We start from the raw sequence: 19,373 nt of genomic DNA, 5'->3' as shown, positions 1-19,373 counted from the left end.
CGAGGGTGACCTCCTGGGGAGGGTCTGGGGACAGGCACCACGGCAGGGACCCCTTGTTTTTCAGGGCTCCCAGCTCGGATCCACACCTGAAGGCCAGAGCTGGTGGGCTCCCGCCAACCCCAGCACGCTCGCCTGAAGACAGCTCGTTGGAAATGTGGAGTTGGTGAAATAAACACTTTTAAAGAGGAATTGTGGCTGGTGATGACTGGGGGCTGCCCGTGCCCTGTACCGGGGAGTCGCCGTTCCCCCACGAGTGGTCCCTGGGATCTGCTCATACCTCGCAGATCTCTTGTCAGCGTTTTTATCGATTCAGGCGCATTCTCGGCTGTACCTGTGGCGGGAGGTGTTGGCGCTGGTTGAGAGGGTTGTTTCTTTCACTGAGCAGACCTTTGTTTCCGTGAAAAATGCCATATGGAGCCTGCGGCCTCGGCCGCTCCTTGGCTGGGTGACCACTTGGCACGCTGAGCGTGTCCCTCCTGATAAATGCAGGTGCGGCTCATTCCCCTTCCAGAGACCTTGGAGGACACCAAAGGTATGTCCCGCTTCCCTCTCCTCCCCTTCCCCTCTCCAGCGTCGCCTTCTCTACCTTGCCTTCATTTTGCCGAGATGCTCTGCCGGGGCTGAGCCTGGGTGCAGCTCACTCAGCGTTACCCGGGACGGACACCATCCTCGATGGGTGCCTCTGCCTGGGAGGCTGCGGAGGCTGCTGCCTCCCCCAGGGGAGCCGGGGCAGGGGGGGGGTGGAATCGGGGAACTTTGGATAGTTTGTGGTGTGGCCAAATCATGGCATTACCAAATCATGGCATTACCAAATCGTGGCGTTGCCAAATCGTGGCGTTGCCAAATCATCCTGTTACCAAACACAGGACTGCAACCTTACGGATGGTAAGGTTTGCAGCCACAGGGAGGATGCGAGTGGGGAAATGTGAGGATTTAACCAGAGCAGCTGCTCCGGATGAAAAAGCGAGCCCGGGGGCAGCAAGCCCTTCCCCAGGCTGCTGGGGTGCTGAAAGCCGGGGTGTTTGCCCGTCCCCACAGCCCGCTCGGGGCGCCTGGGCTTGGGAAGGGCTCAAATCCCTTCCCCTGGTGAAATATTACCCCAGGGACTGAGCACCACGGGAAATACTTCCCAAATTCCTTTCCCTGTGGGTGGGAGCCACCCACAGTGCCTCGGCAGGGGGTCCCCAGGGACTCCAGCCTGGGTGAGGATGGGGCAGGGGCTGTGCTGGGGTGTACGGGTGGGCAGGTTACTCCAGGTGAGGATGCTCCAGGCAGGGAAGGAGGTGGGTTTCCATCCCTTGCTCTGTCCCAGCATGGCTGCTGTAGGGTCTTTTGGGTTTCCAGCGCAGACCCAGTGAGTGGTGGGAGAGGCACAAGCCAAGGGACCTTGGTGTCCCCCAGCCGCTGCCACCCATCCTGGGTCAGGAGAGGTGTCCAGGCTGAGAGCGGTGACTGAGGAAGTGAATTCTCTGTGTCACCATGAAGTGGCATTTGCTCCTTTGCTAGTGAATTATCTGCTCCGGCGTTGCGGTTGGTCTGGCCTCCCTCCAGGAGGGACAGGCAGGATGAGACCCGGCGTGAGGCAGCAGCCAGACAGCTGGATGGGGGTCCACCATCCCTTGGTCCTGGTTGTTCACTGGAAAACACACACCTCCCAGTGAAACCAGTACGGCCAGTGGGAATATCCTAGTCAGCCCCATCACCTGTGACAAATCCCCCTCTCAGCCAGGAGGGCTGAGCCCATCCCTGCCCCTGTGCACGCAGGATGACATCCTCGAAGCTGGTACTGTCGCTGCTGGTTGCAGCTCTCCTGCTGCATGTGGCCATCACGCTGAAGATCAGTGCCTTCAACATCAGGACGTTTGGAGACAGCAAGATGTCCAACAAGACTATTGCAAATATCATTGTCTCTGTGAGTGCTGGAGGGAGAGGAGAAGTCCTGGCCACTCTCTGATCTCTGGGTTGCAGCCAGTTTGGGGCAGTTGGACACCAGCTTTCTGCAGGCATCTATCCATCTGTGTTTCCATTCGTGCATCCACCCCCCCATCAATCCACCTGTCCACACACCCCCATCCATCCACCTATGCCTCCATCCGACTGTCCATCCATCCGTCCACACCTCCATCCATGTGTCCAAACCTCCATCCATTTGTCCAAACCTCCATCCATCCACCCATCTGCTCTTCCCCCGTCACCATCTCCAATCTCAGGCCATCTCCACCCTTGCCGGTCCCTAGCCAAGGATGGGTGATGCTTGATGCTGCCCAGGTTCCTCACTCAGAGCAGCCTGCGAGTGAGGAGCTGCTAGGATGGTGGGTGGTAGATGGACGGGTGTTAGAGGGCACTGTGTCACCCCAGGGTTCTCCCAAGCCAGAGGACACCAGCAGAGGAGCTCCCTCGCTGGCTCTGGGATCTCTACTGCCCTCCTGTTGCCAGCCTGGGAGCCTTCACAGCCCAGCCCAGGCACCCACGGGTGTCCCCATGAGCAGCTCCTGGCCAGGGGCGAGCAGCTCTAAGCTTGTCCCCCCAGATCCTGTCGGGGTACGACATCACCTTGGTGCAGGAGGTCCGGGATGCTGACCAGAGCAGTGTGGAGAAGCTCATGGACCAGCTCAACAGGTGACCCCAATGGCCCAGGGCAGTGAGTGCCTGCAAATGGGATGCTGGGGCACGCCCCAGATGGCATCTTGCTGAGATGGCTCAGCTGGAGAGGGTCCGATGGGTGCTGGGGGGCACTGGGAGACTCTTCTCACACCCTCCACATCTCGCTCCCAGTGCGTCCCCACACCCATACAACTTTTTGATCAGCGTCCCCCTGGGTCGGACCAGCTACAAGGAGCAGTACCTCTTCATCTACAGGTAAGGGAAGCTGCCAGAGCCTTGGTGACCCCAAGTGTCACCCGCTGTCCCCCCCAGCAGCCCCCAAAGGGTGGTGGGTACCTTTGGGGGCCCTGGCTGTGGCAGAAGCAGTGCTGGGGGCTGCCCTGCTCTCCTACCTCAGGTCAGACATGGTCTCTGTGCTGGGAAGCTACTACTATGACGATGGCTGTGAGTCCTGTGGGACTGATACCTTCAGCAGGGAGCCCTTCATCGTGAAGTTCTCCTCACCCACCACACGTGAGCAGAGCTGGCATTCGGGGCTGCTCGGACCTGGCATGGGATCCCCCATGCTGGGGGGCCCAGAGCTGTGATTGCCAGGCAGGGGGGGTTACACCCTAGAGCCTAGGTCAGGGGCTCCACTAGGGTCCTTCACTGCTGTTGGGCCTTCTCCCACCCCATAGGTGCCCAGGGGTCCTGGGTACCTGCCCGGCATGGCCGGCGCTGCATGCTGTTTCTCATCATCTCCTACCACCTCCCATTGCCTGCCATGTCCCACCATGCATTCTCTCCAGTTGCATGCCATCTCACATCTCCAGTTGTTTCCCACCATGTCCCATATTCTGTCACCTGCTGCCTCCCATCTTGCGCCATATCCCACCATCTGCTTCCTCCAGTTGGGTGCCATCCCCTGCCATCTCCCATCATGTGCCATCTCCTGTCATGTACCATCTCCCATCACATGCCATCTCCCATCATGTACCATTCTCATCTTGCCCCATCTCCTACCCCGTCCCATCACCTCCACCTCCCTAGAACCTCCCCAGGGTACACACTCTCCCATCTCTCTCCCACCCCCGTCTCCTTCCCAAAACCATGGTGACCTTGGAAAAACTGATGGAAAAAAAGCAGCAAACCCCAAACCACGTGCAGAGGGATGCAGTTCCCCACTGGAAATCCCAGCCTGGAGGACAGGCAGACCAGAAAAAGCCAGTGCGCCCTTTCCCTTTAGAAGGTTTTCCTGGCCTGTAGCTGGGGCTTGGCCGAGGGTGGTCTCCTGGGGTTCCCGCTCCCTTCCTGGGTGCTGCACCTGAGCCGGGGGCTGATGGCCACTTGTCCGGCAGCGGTGGAGGAGTTCGTGCTGGTGCCCCTGCATGCTGAGCCCAGCAGCGCGGCGGAAGAGATCGACGCGCTCTACGACGTCTACACCGATGTCATCGACAAGTGGGCGACTAACGTAAGGGGCGGCGGGGAGCTTGGCTCCTCCCTGGGGCAGCCAGGTGGGCTGGGGTACGGCCACAACACATCCTGGTGGCCATCCTGGGATGGACATGTCCCACAGGAGACCTCTCGTACCCATGGGAGCAGGTGCCACCCTGGCAATATCCATGCAGGGAGCTGCTGGGTGGCTCCGCTGCCATCACTGGGGGCTTGTCCTCCTGTGCCGAGGAGACCTGGGGGGGTCTGGTAAGACTCTAGGGAGCCCTTGCTGCCCTGTAAGGTCCGTGGGCAGGGACACGGCACGTTGCTCCGCAGAACATCCTCTTCCTGGGCGACTTCAACGCCGACTGCTCCTACGTGACCAGCACCCAGTGGCCGTCCATCCGCCTGCGCTCCCTCGACGCTTGCGAGTGGCTCATCCCCGACAGCGCCGACACCACCGTCGCTGACACCGACTGCGCCTACGACCGGTGGGTGCCGTGGCAGTGGCACGGGGAATGGTGTGGGAGGGACCGGTGGGCACTAACACCTCCATGACACCCCGGCAGCATCGTCGCCTGCGGCACCGCACTGCGCCAAGACATCGAGCCCGGCTCTGCCACCGTCAACAACTTCCAGAAGACTTTCCACCTCCAGACCAAGGATGTGAGTGAGGGGCTAGGGCTTGTGAGCCCACCGGCACTGGGATCCAACCCACTACGCCCCCCAGGAGCAGGGGTGGGCTCTCTGCTCCCCAGGGTGCACCCCAAGGTGGCCTGACCCCAACCCCTGCACTGATGCAACCCCAGCCTGAACATTTTGGAGTCTGGTCCAAATTCTGGGGTTGGAGAGGAGCATTTGGGTCCCAGCAGTGGGTCCAGATGAGCTCAGCTTTCCCCCCTGCACCCAGGCTTTGGCCGTCAGCGACCATTTCCCGGTGGAGGTGACCCTGAAAGCCCGCTGAGCCTGTCCCCGTGCTGGTGGCTACTGGGATGCCCCGGCATGCACCCGCATCCCTCGTGGGAGCCCACGCACCACCAGTGCCAGCTGAGCTGCCCGCCGTCTCTGCAAGGAGCCGCTCTTCGGGGTCTTGTGGGAGGGGGATGCTCTTTGCTTCCATTAAAAAAATTAGCATTTCCAGACCTTGAAGCTCTGGATGGAGGGTCCCTTCAGCCCCGCCAGCAACCTCCCACACTCAAGCTCCCCGTCCTCCTGCCAGGGGCAGCCTCACAGGGGCTGAGCCAGGGGGGTCCCTGGTGGTGGGGGTCCCCTCCTGCCATTGAGAGCCCCACGTGGCAAACACCACTCCCCTCTGAGCTGCCAGCGGCAAAAGCAGGGACACTGGGAAGGGCCTGGGAGGCTCTGGGCAGGATTTGGTCCCCTTTCCAGGTCACAGGATGCTCTTCTGACGGCTTGGGGGCCGCATCCTGCAGGAGCCCTGATGGGGCTGACAGGTCGCTGACGGTGAGGGTGGGGGAGGCGGAGGACGTGAGTCAGCTCCCGGGGGGTTCGGTGCCTCCCTGGGAGGGGTTTTGGTGCCGGCACAGCGCTGGGGGACACCGGACTCATCCCATGACTGGTTGTGAGGATGCAAAACCCGGCAGTGCACATGAGAGCCCGGCAAGCCCCGGCATGAGCAGCCAGCGGCTCCCTGCCTGCCCCACCGCCGGCACCCCGGCAGAGCCGCCCGCTCCCTTGGCCGGGGTGACGCCGTGTGCCGGGGGGGTGACGCCATGGGCCAGCACAGGGGATGCCGGCTCCGCAGGGGCTGCTTTGGGTCACCAGTGGGTTTGCTTTAAGTGTACAACTGGGACTGCTTCGTGTCACGAGTGGGGGTGTTCTAGGAGACCGCCGGGGCCACCGCGGGGGTTTTCAGCTGCCCCCTCTTGCCGAGGCCGGCGGTGCTCAGCCTGCCTGACCCAGACACCCCATCATTTCCTTCTCTCCCCTCTAATTACACCGTCTGAATCACCCACATTAAGGCCGTCTGCCCTTTGCTACCTGCCCGGCCGCCGTGCCCCGCGCTGAGACCCAGGGGGCCACCCTGGCTGCAGCACCCCGAGTCCCGTGTGCCCACCCAGCCCTGCTGGGATGCCCTGGCATCGCCGCACCTCCCCGGCCGCCCTTCACCGCGTCGGCCCAGGAGCGGCTATGCTGGCCCCACCCTGCCGCCCCGTGTGGTTTTGGTTTCCCAATGTCGGAAGAGGCCCAAAGCCGTGCCAAAACCCCCACAGGGGTGTCCGACTCATCCGGCTTTGCCGGAACCTCCGTCGGTAATAAAGCCGCCCGTCCTGCTGCCGGGAGGGCAGAGGTGCTGCGCGCTCGGCAAGGTAAGGACAGATCGGGGCTTGGCACCTTCAGCTGGGAACCGGGAGGGACTGGGATGAGCTGGGACGAGGATTTGCTCCCTTATCCCAACAGTGGGGGCTGCGATCAAGTTTAAGGATGCGGAGCAGCCTGGGGTGCTGGTGGAGGTGGCTGGGGGTGGTGGGTGCTGGAGACATCCCAGCAGGGAGAGGAGCTGGGCAACCCCAGGGGCTGGCAGAGGCGCTGCCAGTGGATTCACCACGGTGGGGTGGAATTTAGCTTCCCCTGGGACCAGCGAGCCAGCAGACAGCCTATGCCAGCTCCATAGGCTGCTCCAGGCAGCACCCACCACGGCACACTGTAGCCCACTGGGGCTTAGGAAGGACTGACATGGAATTTTTTTTTGCTCTATCCCCAAATCCAAAGCAGTTTTCCAGGTTCGGCTCCCATTACTGCATCCCTGCGGCTCAGCATCCCTCCTGACAGGATGGGGACCATGGTGCTCGCACTGTCCCTGTTGACCATCACTCTCCTGTGCCCGGCCACCGCCACGCTGCGCGTCGGTGCCTTCAACATCCAGTCGTTTGGTGACACCAAGATGTCCAACGAGAGAGTGGCGGGCATCATCGTCAGTGTGAGTGCAGCTGTGGATGTGCTGTGCGCTGGGGTGGACCCAAAATGTGGCTCCTGCGTCAAGGGACACACAGGGACCTGGCCATGGATGGGATGGCATCCTGGTGTGGGGATGCCCTGGGTGGATGAAAGCTTGGTGGGGACCAAGGTGGGGTGTCAGCCCTACATGAGGACATCTGCCGTGGCACCAAGGGACATGCAGGTGGTCCCTGCGGTGCTGCACCCATCGCCACACCAGGGTGCCTGTCTGGGAGACGGGTGGGAGAGGAGAGGGTGGCCCCGAGCCATCACCCAGCTCCCTCTCACCGTCACCGTCCCTCTTGGCCCTGCAGATCCTGAGCCGCTACGACGTGGTGCTGGTGCAGGAGGTGCGCGACTCCGACCTCAGCGCCGTCACCGAGCTCATGGAGCAGCTCAACAGGTACGAGAGGGGACGGGGCCGAGAGCACCCGAGCTGATGTGCCGGCGTTGGGCAGGGAAAGCTGAGCTGCCTGAGCCACAGAAGGCAAAAAGACCAAAAAAAAAGGTCCGTCGGCAGAGTGTTCGCTTTTGGAATAAGAGAAAAGTGCGGGGCTGGGGCCAGGCTGACGCCGCCACTGCCTTGTTGAAAGGCGGCAATTGCTTCTGAGCGGGTACGCCCAGCCCATGTCCTCACCCCTTCGGTGTCCCCTCCAGCATGGCTACAAAGCAGCCAGGGCAGGGAGGGTGACGCCAGGCTCCGCGGGGCCCCGGGCTGCTCATTAACCTAATTTAGCTTTGCTGCAGATGAAGGTGGGGAGCGTCCCGGCAGAGAAAGGGGAGGCAGGAGTCGCCTTGTGTCCTACCTGGCCGTGCCCGAGGAGCCACCTTGGGGTGGTGGGGACAGCAGGGTGGCTCAGAGCCACTACACCCATGTCACCCTATGGCCGGGGCACGGTGGCCATGGGGACAGCAGAGCAGGGCCGGCCAGTGCTGAGCCCGCAGCTGGCCACCCCCTGGTCATGCCAGGGCCACCCCAGGACAGTGCCACCATGTCACCGTCCTGCCTTTGCCTCTCTGCAGCGTGTCCACGTCCCCGTACGACTACGAGATCAGCGGCCCCCTGGGACGGGAGAACTACAAGGAGATGTACCTCTTCATCTACAGGTAACAGGGCTGGGTGTGCTGCTGCCTGCCCTGTGGCACCACAGGGCCACTGATGCCATGGAGGGGGCACAGGGGCCATGCCAAGCCCCAAGGTCACTGTCCCCTTTGGTCCCACAGGACAGACACCGTGTCCGTGGTGGACACCTACCAATATAAGGATCCCCAGGACGTCTTCAGTCGGGAGCCGTTCATCCTGAGGGTCTCAGCACCCCGCACCAGTAAGCAGGGGGGATGGGTGGCCCCAGGTGGTGGCATGGGGTGGCCACGGGGCTGACGTCCCTCTTCCCTGGCAGAGGTGGAGGAGTTTGTGCTGGTGCCACTGCACTCTGCCCCACACGATGCCATCGCCGAGATTGACGCGCTCTACGACGTCTACCTGGCCATCATAAACAAGTGGGGGACTGATGTGAGAGTCACCGGCACCGGGGGGTGACACTGAGGGTGGGCACTGAGCCTCAGGGACCATTCAACCCATGCTGGGTCTCCACTCGGAGGCGAGCGCAGCTGGTGGAAGGGTGGTGGGATGGGGACCATGGTCCTGCCCTGTCCCCTGTCATGGGGGATGTCCCAGCACACGGGGCTGACCTGACACGGGGTCTGGCCCCCACGGGAGGGCTGGTGTCGGGGGCAGCCCCATTCCCCAGCTGCCACAAGCCCCCCCCATCTCCCTGCTGCAGAACATCATGTTTCTGGGGGACTTCAATGCCGACTGCACCTACGTCCAGCCGAGTGACTGGTCCTCCATCCGCCTGCGCACCAGCGACGTCTTCAAGTGGCTGATCCCCGAAGGCACGGACACAACCGTGGGGAGGTCAGAATGTGCCTATGACAGGTAAGTGCCACCATGGCACCGCCGTCCCCTTCCCTGGCACCCCAGGACTGTCCGTCCTGCACCACCAGCAGCCAAGAGCAGGGGCAGGAGACGGACCCACCGCCCGTGTCTCTCTGGCAGGATCGTGGTGTGCGGTGCCAAGCTGAAGAGGAGCATCGTGCCAAATTCAGCTGGCATCTACAATTTCCAGCGAGCTTTCCAGCTGGAGGAGGAGGAGGTGAGCTGGGTTCACATATCTGGGGCTCAAACAGGCATCAACACTTGTTGATGGGGAACTTGGGGTGACAAGGGACCCATGGGTGGAGACAGGAAGGGGGACCAAGGGTCATTGCCCATCCTCGTGGGGAAGAGATGAGACCCACAGGGTTTTTCGTGGCCTTTCATGGGCAGGACTCCAGAGCGTGGGACAATCCATGCCGATCTTCCACCACCCATAGCTGGCAAAAAGCACCCAAAGGGAGACACAGGGGTCTGGGAGGGCAGATGTGCCCCTGCCATCGCCCACCCCAGGCCATGCCTGGGCATCTCTGCCGAAACTGGAGCCTTTTGTGTTGAGTGTCTCGAGGTTGGGGACATTGTACGTCCCTCCAGAAGGTTCTGGCAGGGCAATCACAGCTGCCTTGCTGCCCCAGCGAGGGGCTCGACGAACCCCTGTGTTACACCTTCCCACCTCTCGCCCTCCTCCAGGCCCTGGCAGTCAGCGACCACTACCCGGTTGAGGTGAAGCTGACAGCTTGAGCTCCTCCTGCAGCCGCAGACCACGATCCAGATCCAGCTCCCACCACCAACCCCCGTGAAGGTCCTCTCCGCAGTCCCATCCATGAGCTCCGTGCGTGGGCTGCTCCGGGTCCTGGTCTGGAGAAGGGTCACCAGCCGTTCCCAGACCCCCCCAGCCCATCACGAACCACAGCCCATGGACAGGCCACCAGCCAGGAAGCAGTGAGGGCAGACAGGCTGGGGAATGAAGCATCCATCTCCTGCCTCATCAAAGGCTTTATTGACAAATCTCATTTCACAATTAGCTGTTGGACAGGAAGGAGGATACCCAAGGACCAGTGGGCTTGGGTCACAGCGGTGTCATCACCCTCTCCCTGTCTGTTCCTCGGGGGAGCTGACAGGCAGCTCTCCCCGCTCCCAGGAAAGGCAGTGGTGGTGTCAGGCACTCTACGGGGACTAAGGGGAAGGGATGGTTGGGGCGGCCACAGGAGCAGGCAGCACGTCACCAGCTCCTGACACTGCAGGTGGCTTCACCGTGAAGCTACTGCAGCGTCTCAGAGGGTCACTGAAGCTCCTGGGACCAGGCCCCAGCTGGCTGGCTCCTCAGCCCTTCTTCTTCTTCAGCATCTCCATGTACATGCGAAGTGACTTCTGGATGGACTCTTTTGATATGAAGCTGATGAAGTTCTGAATGTCTTCCTCCCGGTGAGCTACCAGGCGGTCCAACACCGCCTTCCTCATCATGGACTTGGTGAGCTGACGGGCATGGTCTGCGGAGAGGAGAGCCAGGACGGGGGAATGCGCACGGTCCTCACCCCCAACTAGCTCTCAGCCAGTGCCACCATGTGCAGGTGTCTCCGAAGGGGAGGTACCACACACCAAAGGGCTCTTTAAACCAGCAGGGAAAGGTGGAAGAAAAACCCACCGGCTGGAAGCTGAACTGGATAAATTCTCATACAATAAATTATGATCTGTACCGCTCCATGGGAAAACAGCTGATCTTCTGGGACAGATGACAAAACATTGTGCACCTCCTTCTCTTTGCGCCCTCCAGAGCCCAGCTCCCACCCCAACACACACCACCGGCCTCAGGACAGCAGCAACCGAACAAAATCCTCTGCTGTTGGAAACTGCTCTGGCTCTAAGCTGCCTCAACCCAGACGTTGCATGCACGGTCTCAGTGTGCTCTGACCGTGACGGTGAAATGATGATCAACCCCCCCGCCGTGCGCTGGGAACCCCGAATCACCCCAGCACCCCTGTGCTACAGACACCCTCACCCGCAGACACTCCCTCTGGCTCCGGGGAAGGATCTGCATGGTGCCTCCCGGGAGTCAGGAGAGAGCACAGCTGAGATGTTCTCCCCACTCTTGGGGGCTGAGGTGTCACTCTAACAGCAGGACAGCAGTGGAGAGAGCTGTTTAGGGACCCTCTTCCAAGGCTGGGACACAAAGTGTCAGTCCTGGGACGTCTCCATTTCTGCCCAGTTTCATTCCGATTACCAAAAAAGCAGCTCAAGGGTGACATCTAGTTGCACCTCCCGTGCAGGTGGCATGGGGTGGGATAGCTCAGATCTAGCCCTGGCTGGCGGAGAGCCCTCTCCCAGCCCAGGAACCAGGCCAGTCACAGAGCAGCCCAAACATGCATGTGATGTCTGTTCTCACACCCCCATCGCCATCCCCAGCTCAGGAGAGTGCCCAGAGTTGATCCAGACCACGAAGGCAGACTGGTAGCCACCCAGGCACTCTCACCCAAGCCTGTTCCCTCAACTCCATGGCAGCTTTCCTGGGGTAACACCTCCACTGACAGACACGGAGATTCAATCTGTATCTGGAGCTCAGGCACCTCCGGATTGACTCAGCAGGGCTGCCAGGGCAAGCTGAGCTGGAGCCACATGCCCTGCTCGCCCAGCACAGCGTCCTCCCACGTGGGGACACTGGCAAGCCCATCTCTGTTAGCCCAAGATTGCCTGGAGCGCTGTGTTGAGCTTTCCTACCCCCCAGCCATCCACACCTTCCCTTTAAATAGAAACTGTTCCGTAGCTCCCAGGTACCAGCCCCAGTACCTGCCCTTCCCACCCAGATCCGACCCCCCCCTTCCTCTGCTGGAGGTGCCACCCTTACCGGGAAGGGCCAGCCACTGGGCCATAACAGCCCCAGTCTTCTCCTGGAGCTTCTCCTCCGGCACCAGCTCGTCCACGAGGCCAAACTTGAGGGCTTCGGGTGCGGGGTGGAGGGACCCCAGCTGAAGGGAGCGTTCAGCAACTCGGTGTCCCACAACGTTCACAAACGTGTCCTTAAACCTAGAAGAGACAGAAGGAAAAGCCAGGGTCAGGGAAAGAAACACCCAGTGGCATCTGCACCCAGACATGGAAGCAAGGAACACGCTTGGTCCCACTCCCCAGGCATGGGTCTCTAAAGAGCAGCTACAGGCAGAGCCTTTTTTTGGTACTACCCCAACAGAGTTCCCCTCTTCTCCACGAGAGCTGCTCTATTTACCCTCAATGCACAGGTCCCAGCTCTGCCCACGTGCTGTGGTGTGAAAGCTCCTTTCCAACAGCACGTTTACAGGTTCTCAGGGCAACCGAGGGCCTATGTCTTTGTATATTAGTGTCCCTACGCCTTCAGAGATCTCCACAGCTCTGGGATCTTGCAGGTACACAGCGTGTACCCAGAGAAAAGAACATTCCCAGACTGAGCCTGAGCAGGGAGATCTCCCAGCACTAGTTTGGGAGTCGAATGCAGAGTCAGAACCGAGGTCCTCGTCGGTGAAGGATGCGAGGACATTCTGCAGCCTGAAAGCTTTTCAGACACCTGCAGAGAAATGAGGTGCTTCCTCCTGCAGCTGCAACTACCTGATCACTGACACACAAAACTACATCTCCCCGGCCAGTTAAACCGATTAATAAACTCCTCGAAGGTGAATTCTTTTTAGAGACCTACACGTGATGCTAGAAGTGGGAGGCGCTGGCCTACCAGAAGGGAGCCACAATGCCCAGCTGGGCTTCGTTCAGGCCGATGCTGAACTTGGGGTTCTCCACCATGATCCTGTAGTCACAGGACAAGGCCACGAGACAGCCTCCCGCCGGGCTGGACCCCTGGCAAAGAGAAGGATGGAGTGAGTCGAGGTCACGGTTACAAACGTCCCTGCGCCCCCAACCTCGCCGTTTCCTCCAGAGCAGGGAAGACACAGGGTGACAGAGATGTCCCCCACGTCTCTGATCACCCGACTCTAAACAGCCCTAAAGAATCTTTCTGATAGGTTTACCAGGTTTATCCTTTCATTTTTCAATACTTTTTGCTTCTTGCATTTTTCCAGGCTGGAAATCTAGTTAATTGATCCGTGTTACTTGGGTTGCAAACCCTGCAGCAGAGATTTGCCACAGCATTTTCTTGTAACCCTACATGAGTTTTTAAACCTACTTGAGTTTGTGACCCTAAATGCCAGAAAAATGGTTCTGTCCAGGGGCTTTGCAACACCTTCTGTCTATAAAACTTCTCTTTGCAACCAGCCACGACTCAAGACCAGGCTGGACGGGGCTTTGAGCAACCTGGTCTGGTGGGAGGTGTCCCGGCCCACGGCAGGGCATTGGAACTGGATGACCTTTAAGGTTCCTTCCAACCCAAACCATTCTGTGATTCTATGACTCGGTGCTCGCTTAGCCCCGCAGAGGATGCCCATGGGAAGCCGCTCAGAGACAGTCCATGGACAGACACAGAGCCGGGAGCTGCCAAAGCAGAACTGCACTGAAAAATGAAAACGAGACACTGAGAAGGTAACAACCCATCTACGGACGCCGAGATTCAGACAGCAGTCCCCTGCTGGACAAGAACCACAGCTGGAGGAGAAAATCAGGTGAAAAAAGGGCTTGGGACAAACTGCACCGCCCAGGGTCTGAAGCATCACTGCCCACAGGGCCAAGGACAAGCACCTGCGGCACCGCGTGGCTGCCTCCCATCTCCTCCCCTCTGCCAAAGCGTGACCCTGGGCAACTCCTACGAGTCTCATCCGTGAGAAAGCAGTCAGCGGGCATGTGACAGGCGTCCTTTGGACTCCTCCTACGCCAACCCCTCAGCTTCTCCAGCACTCATGTGCCATCGATGCTCCTCTGGGCTTTACCACTGACCTACAGCCCTTCTCCTGGTCCTCCAGCCTGGAGGACAGTCCCCAGCTGAGTTCTTGTGGAAGAGTATGGCCTTTTCTGCACAAAGGGCACCTCAGCCCCCATCAGCAGGACACAAGCGCCCTGGAAAGCTCTCCACCGCAGCCAAAATGCTGCGATGCCCCAGCAGCGCCAGCAGATAACACAGAGCCTGCAACATCCCACGCTTCCATACCTTCCCACACCCCAACAGACACGTACATTGCCCAGACATCCCAACAAACACATCCCTGCCTTCGTTTCAGCGCTGACAAGCCTGATTTTTGGGTTGTCCCTGCCCACGCGCCGCAAACAAGTTGCAGCAAGTGACAGACCGTGCGGGGCAACCAGGGAGGTGGATCTAAAGGACGTACATTGACTGCAGCCACCGTCACCATGTTGGAGCCGTACAGCCGGAGCCACATCTCCTGCACGGCTCTCCAGAACTCGGCGTAGTGCTCCGTGCTCTTCCCGCACATCTCGGTGATGTCCAGGCCAGACGAGAAGATTTTGGGGACGGCCTGGAATCGGGAAAATACAAATGTCACCGAGAGTCACTGCTCAGGGATGAACCTTTAGCCCTCTAATGCAGCGGTAATTAAATAGGACATAAACCAGGGTCTTTTGGGGTTCTGAAATGATCTCCCCATTGCTCACACAGCCTGGACCATCCCATCAGCATGGCCTGCAGGGCTGGGACTCCTTGCTTGCAGGACGGTTTCTCATTATCGGGGTCCCCGTGCAGGTGCATCAGCACAGAACCTGCCCTGTCCCACTCCCAGCCACCACCTCGTATCCCCGTCACGTGTGAGGATAAACGCTGGCTTCCCCCAGCAGCTCCCTCTGGGCAGTTCAGGAGAGCTCAAGGGATGTGTCGGATAATCAGCTTTGATTTTAATGACAAACAACAACACTCGGTTGCTATTTTTTCCGTTAGAAAAGGGCAGGGAAGAAAGAGCACAGCCCTTCCAAGAACCCCCGCCTTCCGGAACCGATCAAAGCTGCCTCCTGGCCCTCCCTCCCACGCCAGTGACCAAGGAGCCGAGAGACCAAACGCGAGCAAGGGAACAGCACCCATAACTGCCAAATTGCCCCACAACTCGCCCCCCCCGAGCTCAGGAGAACACGTACGGAGGTGATGATCACGCCTCGGCAGGCCCGGTTGTTCTCCAGCTTCTCCAGACTTATGCAAAACTCGGTGAGGAAGTCCAGGCTCAGGCTGTTGACCGGCGGGCTCTTGAACTTCATTGTGGCAATGCCTGTGCCGTGGCAAACACAGAGACATCAGAACCCCCCCAAACGGCACTACTCTACCCCAAAAACTCCTCATTGAGTGCTTGGTCCGGGTGCTGCAGCCGTGCCCGGGTTGGGGACAGCATGAGGAGGCACCCAGGGGCCCGGTAGCCAAAGGCAGGTCCTGGGAAGCTTCAAGAAGAGGCACCCTTTGCCCGGCATGGAGATGTGGCCCTGTGACAGCTATTCCTGGCAGCCGGGACACAGGAATCCCCAACAGCTGCTCCCTGACGGAGCACCTGCCACTCTACCAGGTCCCCAAAGCAGGGACCCCGCAGAGGGGACAACGCAGGGCAGGGGATGGGGCACGATGTCTGCCCACGGTGACAGCTGGTGGCACCCAAGCAGCACCCAGCCACCTGAAGTGACCACGACCGGTGAGACTCCCGTCCCCAAACACTTCCCTCCGAGGGTCCTAAGCAGCTGAAGCTGGAACATCTGGGGCTTTGGTGGCTTTCCATGCCCACGTGCCTTGGGGCAGGCATGGGAGAGACCCCCTGCCACCCCCTGGGCTGTGGGTGACACTGCAGAGGTGCCACGCACCATACCTGAGCTCTCATCCAGCTCCACCATGATCTTGTTGTTGCTGAAGGAACGACACGGGGCGAGTGGGAGGCCAGGTGGCTGCCGGGCAGCTCTGCCCCACGCCGGTGGCCAGTGACAGAGGGGCAGCATGCCTGGGGGGACAGAAGCAGGTGGGGTTGGGCAGGAGACAGCCCCCATGGGTGTGGGGTGTGCTCCCCAAAACTGCTCTGCATGGACAGGGTGGGGACATGGGGACACCCTGACCCACTGAGGGAGGACATGGGGACACCCAACCCACAACAGGGGACAGAGGGACCACCCTGACCCACTGAGGGAGGACAAGGGGCACTCCGACCCACGGTGAGGGGACACGGGGACACCGCGACACACTGATGGCAGGCAGGAGAACACCCCGGTCCGTGGTGGGGGGACACCCTGACCCACCGAAGGAGGGTATGGGGGACACCCCGACCCAGGACGGGGGACAGGAGGGACACCCTGACCCACTGAGGGAGGACATGGGGACACCCAGTCCATGGCAGGGGACAGGAGGGACACCCTGACCCACTGACGGAGGACACGGGGACACCCCTGCTCACGGTGGGGGGGGGGAGACAGGGGACACCCCGACGCTCTGTGGGAGGACATGGGGCACTCTGACCCGGGCGGGGGGACACCGGGAGGGGCGGCGGGGGCACGGGGACGGGCTGTCGCGGGGGCACGGAGCGCACCTGACCGGGCCACCTGCCGGGCGAGGGTCGCCGCCGCCGCCATCTTCTGCCGCCGGGTGAAGGGTACGGGGCGGGGCCTCGGCCGCGCGTCACCGCCCCGCCCCGCCCCCTCCCGCAGGACTCGCCCCCGGCGGCACGCGGCGCCCCGGGGGAAGCCCCGCCCCTTGCGCGGAAGCCCCGCCCACCGCCGGCCCTGCCGCGCGCACGTGCTGCCGCCCCGTGGTGGCCCGCGCGTCCCGCACCGCCTGTACCACACTGCCTGTACCACACTGCCTGTACCACACTGCCTGTACTGCCTGTGCCGCCTGTACCTCCCGTACCGCCTGTACCTCCCGTACCGCCTGTACCATCCTGCCTGTACCTCCCTGCCTGTACTGCCTGTACCATCCTGCCTGTACCTCCCGTACCGCCTGTACCTCCCGTACTGCCTGTACCATCCTGCCTGTACCTCCCTGCCTGTACCGCCTGTACCATCCTGCCTGTACCTCCCGTACCGCCTGTACCACACTGCCTGTACTGCCTGTGCCGCCTGTACCTCCTGTACCGCCTGTACCTCCTGTACTGCCTGTACCATCCTGCCTGTACCTCCCTGCCTGTACCGCCTGTACCATCCTGCCTGTACCTCCCGTACCGCCTGTACCACACTGCCTGTACTGCCTGTGCCGCCTGTACCTCCCGTACCGCCTGTACCATCCTGCCTGTACCTCCCTGCCTGTACCGCCTGTACCATCCTGCCTGTACCTCCTGTACCACCTGTACCTCCCTGCCTGTACCACCTGTACCGCCTGTACCTCCTCTACCGCTTGTACCTCCCTGCCTGCACCTCCTGTACCACGTGTACTTCCCGTACCACCTGTACCGCCTGTACCTCCCCACCTGTACTGTCTGTACCTCCCTGCCTGTACCACTTGTACCTCCCTGCCTGCACCTCCCTGCCTGTACCGCCTGTACCTCCCTGCTTGCACTTCCCTGCCTGCACTGCCCTGCACTGTCCTGCTCCAAACTGCCCTGTATCCATGGTGTTACTCTGAGACTCCCCACCCTGCTGCCCTCCAGGAGCTGCCCCACACGTCTGGCCCCACCAGGGCCACACACGTGCAGTCCCCCCATGCCTCCCCCTGCCTGCGGCTCAGCACCTCCTGCCCCATCAGCCACAGGAGCTCCTGCACCAGGGCCACCCACCCCCGCAGCGTGCCTGGCCTGGGGCCACAGGGCCGGCGTGGCTGCGGATCTCATCATGGTGGAGGCCACTCCCAAGGGGCACCGCGGGGGCCAGGGCTGGCCCTGCCGTGCAGGCAGAAAGCATCCAGCAGCAGCATGGCGGGGATGGCGCTGCCCCTCTGCCTGCTCCTCGCTGCCATCCTGCCGGGTGGCCTGACCCAGGCCCGTCCCGGTCCCTTGCTCCTGCGGCTGAGGCGGCTGGAGGAGCAGGTGGGTGCCCGGGGCCAGGAGGGGACACAGTCCGGGGGGGCGGAAATCGGCGTTTTGGGGTGGGAGGGGGATGGGGGACGCTGCAGGGAACTGGTGTGGGGATGTGGGTTCACCCCCTCGCCCTGCTCCCTTGCAGTTTCGGCGGCTGCAGGAGGTGACACTGAGCCATCTCCAGAGCATCGCCGGGAACTACAACATCTCCTACAACATCGATGAACGCTTTCGGGCGCTGGCAGAGCAGGTGGAGGTGGCCACCACTGCTCGGGCTGCCCTGGGTGCTGAGCTGGCCCGCTTGGCCACCACTGGCCGGCGGCTGCACCGCAGGCTGAAGCGACTGGAGGGAACAGTGGGTGCCCTGAGCCCACATCGCCCACTCACCCACCCACTGGGTGCACCGGCGGAGGCTGGCACTGAGCTGCACAACCTGCCGGACACTGCCCAGCGCCAGGGCAGCCAGCTGAAGCAGGAGATACGGGGCTGGGTGGCCACCAGCAGCCCCAGCCCTCGGCGCCCAAAGGCAAGGCGGCGGCAGCGGCAGCGGCAGCAGGAGGAGGGTCACCAGCTGCTGGATGATGCTGGGCCTGGTGGAACACCCAGGAAGGACACAGAGCCTCCCCATGAGACAGCACCAGGAGTCCAAGCCATTGCACCGGCACTCCCCACCATGCTGGTGGTTGTCCAGGATCAGCCACCGGACCCCCAGCAGCCAGAAGAGGGGAGGTATGGACCCCCGGTGCCCACCTCCCCAGCCTGCCACACTGGTGCCATCCTGCTCTTCCCCAACACCTCCACTGAGAACATGGCCATCCTGGGGCCGGGGCCACACCGGGGGCTGCGGGCGCTGTCGCTCTGTGCCTGGCTGGCCACCCCAGCCCCCCGCCTCGGTGCCCTCCTCTCCTACGCCACCGAGGACAGTGGCAGCGAGCTGGCCCTGCGTGGCCATGCTGGGGACCTTCCTGACTCCGCGCGCTTCGTCATTGGGGATGGGGAATTTCGGCAGCTGCCGGTGATGCCGCTCCTGGATGGCAAGTGGCACCACCTCTGCTTCACCTGGTCCTCAGGCCAGGGCCAGTACCGCTTCTACGTGGACAGGCGGCTGCTGGCCGCCGGCTCTGGCTTCCGGCAGGGCTATCAAATTCCCGCTGGTGGCTCGCTGGTGCTGGGCCGGGAGCGGAAGCACCCCGACGGGGGCTTTGGCTCCACAGAAGCCTTCATGGGTCACCTGGCCAGCTTGGCCCTCTGGAGCCGGGCTCTCCTGCCCGGGGAGGTGGCCAGCATGGCGACCGGCCGGGGGCTGCCCCGTGGCCCCCTCCTCACGCTGGCCGATGCTTCCCTGCAGGGCGGGGTGCGGAGGGTGGCGTGTCCCTGCCTTCAGCACTGCCTGTGACGAGCCCAGCAGCGGGAACGGTGCTCAGGGCTGGCTCACGGTGCCCGGCCAGGACAAGCCGTGTCCTCCCGGGGTGAGGGGACACCAGGCAGAGGGGGCACCTCAGGCCTGGGACCACGGGAGGTGGGGAAAAGGAGAAGGGGTTACAGCCAGTGTGGCGGAGGGGATGCAGTCCCTGGCCTGTCCCAAAGCCAGGAGGCAGTCAGCTCCTGCCACCAGAGGATGTACAACCCCA

At 61.8% G+C, this 19,373-nt stretch overlaps 4 protein-coding genes across 4 annotated transcripts; 3 read left to right on the top strand and 1 right to left on the bottom strand.

Moving 5' to 3' along the window:
• The first annotated feature begins 1,765 nt into the window (after positions 1-1,765).
• On the top strand, positions 1,766-4,981 carry LOC141472059 (deoxyribonuclease-1-like). The gene is made up of 8 exons (XM_074158843.1): positions 1,766-1,912; positions 2,531-2,619; positions 2,776-2,859; positions 3,002-3,117; positions 3,942-4,054; positions 4,354-4,508; positions 4,587-4,683; positions 4,928-4,981. The coding sequence occupies exons 1-8, from the start codon at positions 1,766-1,768 to the stop codon at positions 4,979-4,981; spliced, it is 855 nt and encodes a 284-aa protein (XP_074014944.1).
• Positions 4,982-6,811: 1,830 nt separating this feature from the next.
• LOC141472060 (deoxyribonuclease-1-like 2) lies at positions 6,812-9,652 on the top strand. Its single transcript, XM_074158844.1, has 8 exons — positions 6,812-6,958; positions 7,290-7,378; positions 7,999-8,082; positions 8,200-8,300; positions 8,376-8,488; positions 8,760-8,914; positions 9,035-9,131; positions 9,602-9,652. The coding sequence occupies exons 1-8, from the start codon at positions 6,812-6,814 to the stop codon at positions 9,650-9,652; spliced, it is 837 nt and encodes a 278-aa protein (XP_074014945.1).
• A 199-nt stretch (positions 9,653-9,851) lies between these two features.
• ECI1 (enoyl-CoA delta isomerase 1) lies at positions 9,852-16,408 on the bottom strand. The gene is made up of 7 exons (XM_074158536.1): positions 16,321-16,408; positions 15,613-15,741; positions 14,903-15,030; positions 14,146-14,292; positions 12,606-12,727; positions 11,754-11,932; positions 9,852-10,401 (listed from the first exon to the last, which is right to left on the bottom strand). Exons 1-7 carry the CDS (start codon positions 16,361-16,363, stop codon positions 10,235-10,237), a joined length of 915 nt encoding a protein of 304 aa, XP_074014637.1. The 5' UTR covers positions 16,364-16,408; the 3' UTR covers positions 9,852-10,234.
• A 1,184-nt stretch (positions 16,409-17,592) lies between these two features.
• PTX4 (pentraxin 4) lies at positions 17,593-19,138 on the top strand. The gene is made up of 2 exons (XM_074158771.1): positions 17,593-17,751; positions 17,888-19,138. Exons 1-2 carry the CDS (start codon positions 17,638-17,640, stop codon positions 19,136-19,138), a joined length of 1,365 nt encoding a protein of 454 aa, XP_074014872.1. The 5' UTR covers positions 17,593-17,637.
• The last annotated feature ends 235 nt before the right edge of the window (positions 19,139-19,373 follow it).

The sequence above is a fragment of the Numenius arquata genome, chromosome 14 (genome assembly GCF_964106895.1).
Source record: "Numenius arquata chromosome 14, bNumArq3.hap1.1, whole genome shotgun sequence".
In the NCBI taxonomy this organism is placed as follows: domain Eukaryota; kingdom Metazoa; phylum Chordata; class Aves; order Charadriiformes; family Scolopacidae; genus Numenius; species Numenius arquata.
The sequence above is the reverse complement of the archived record's forward strand: the minus strand, read 5'-3'. Positions and strand labels throughout refer to the sequence as shown.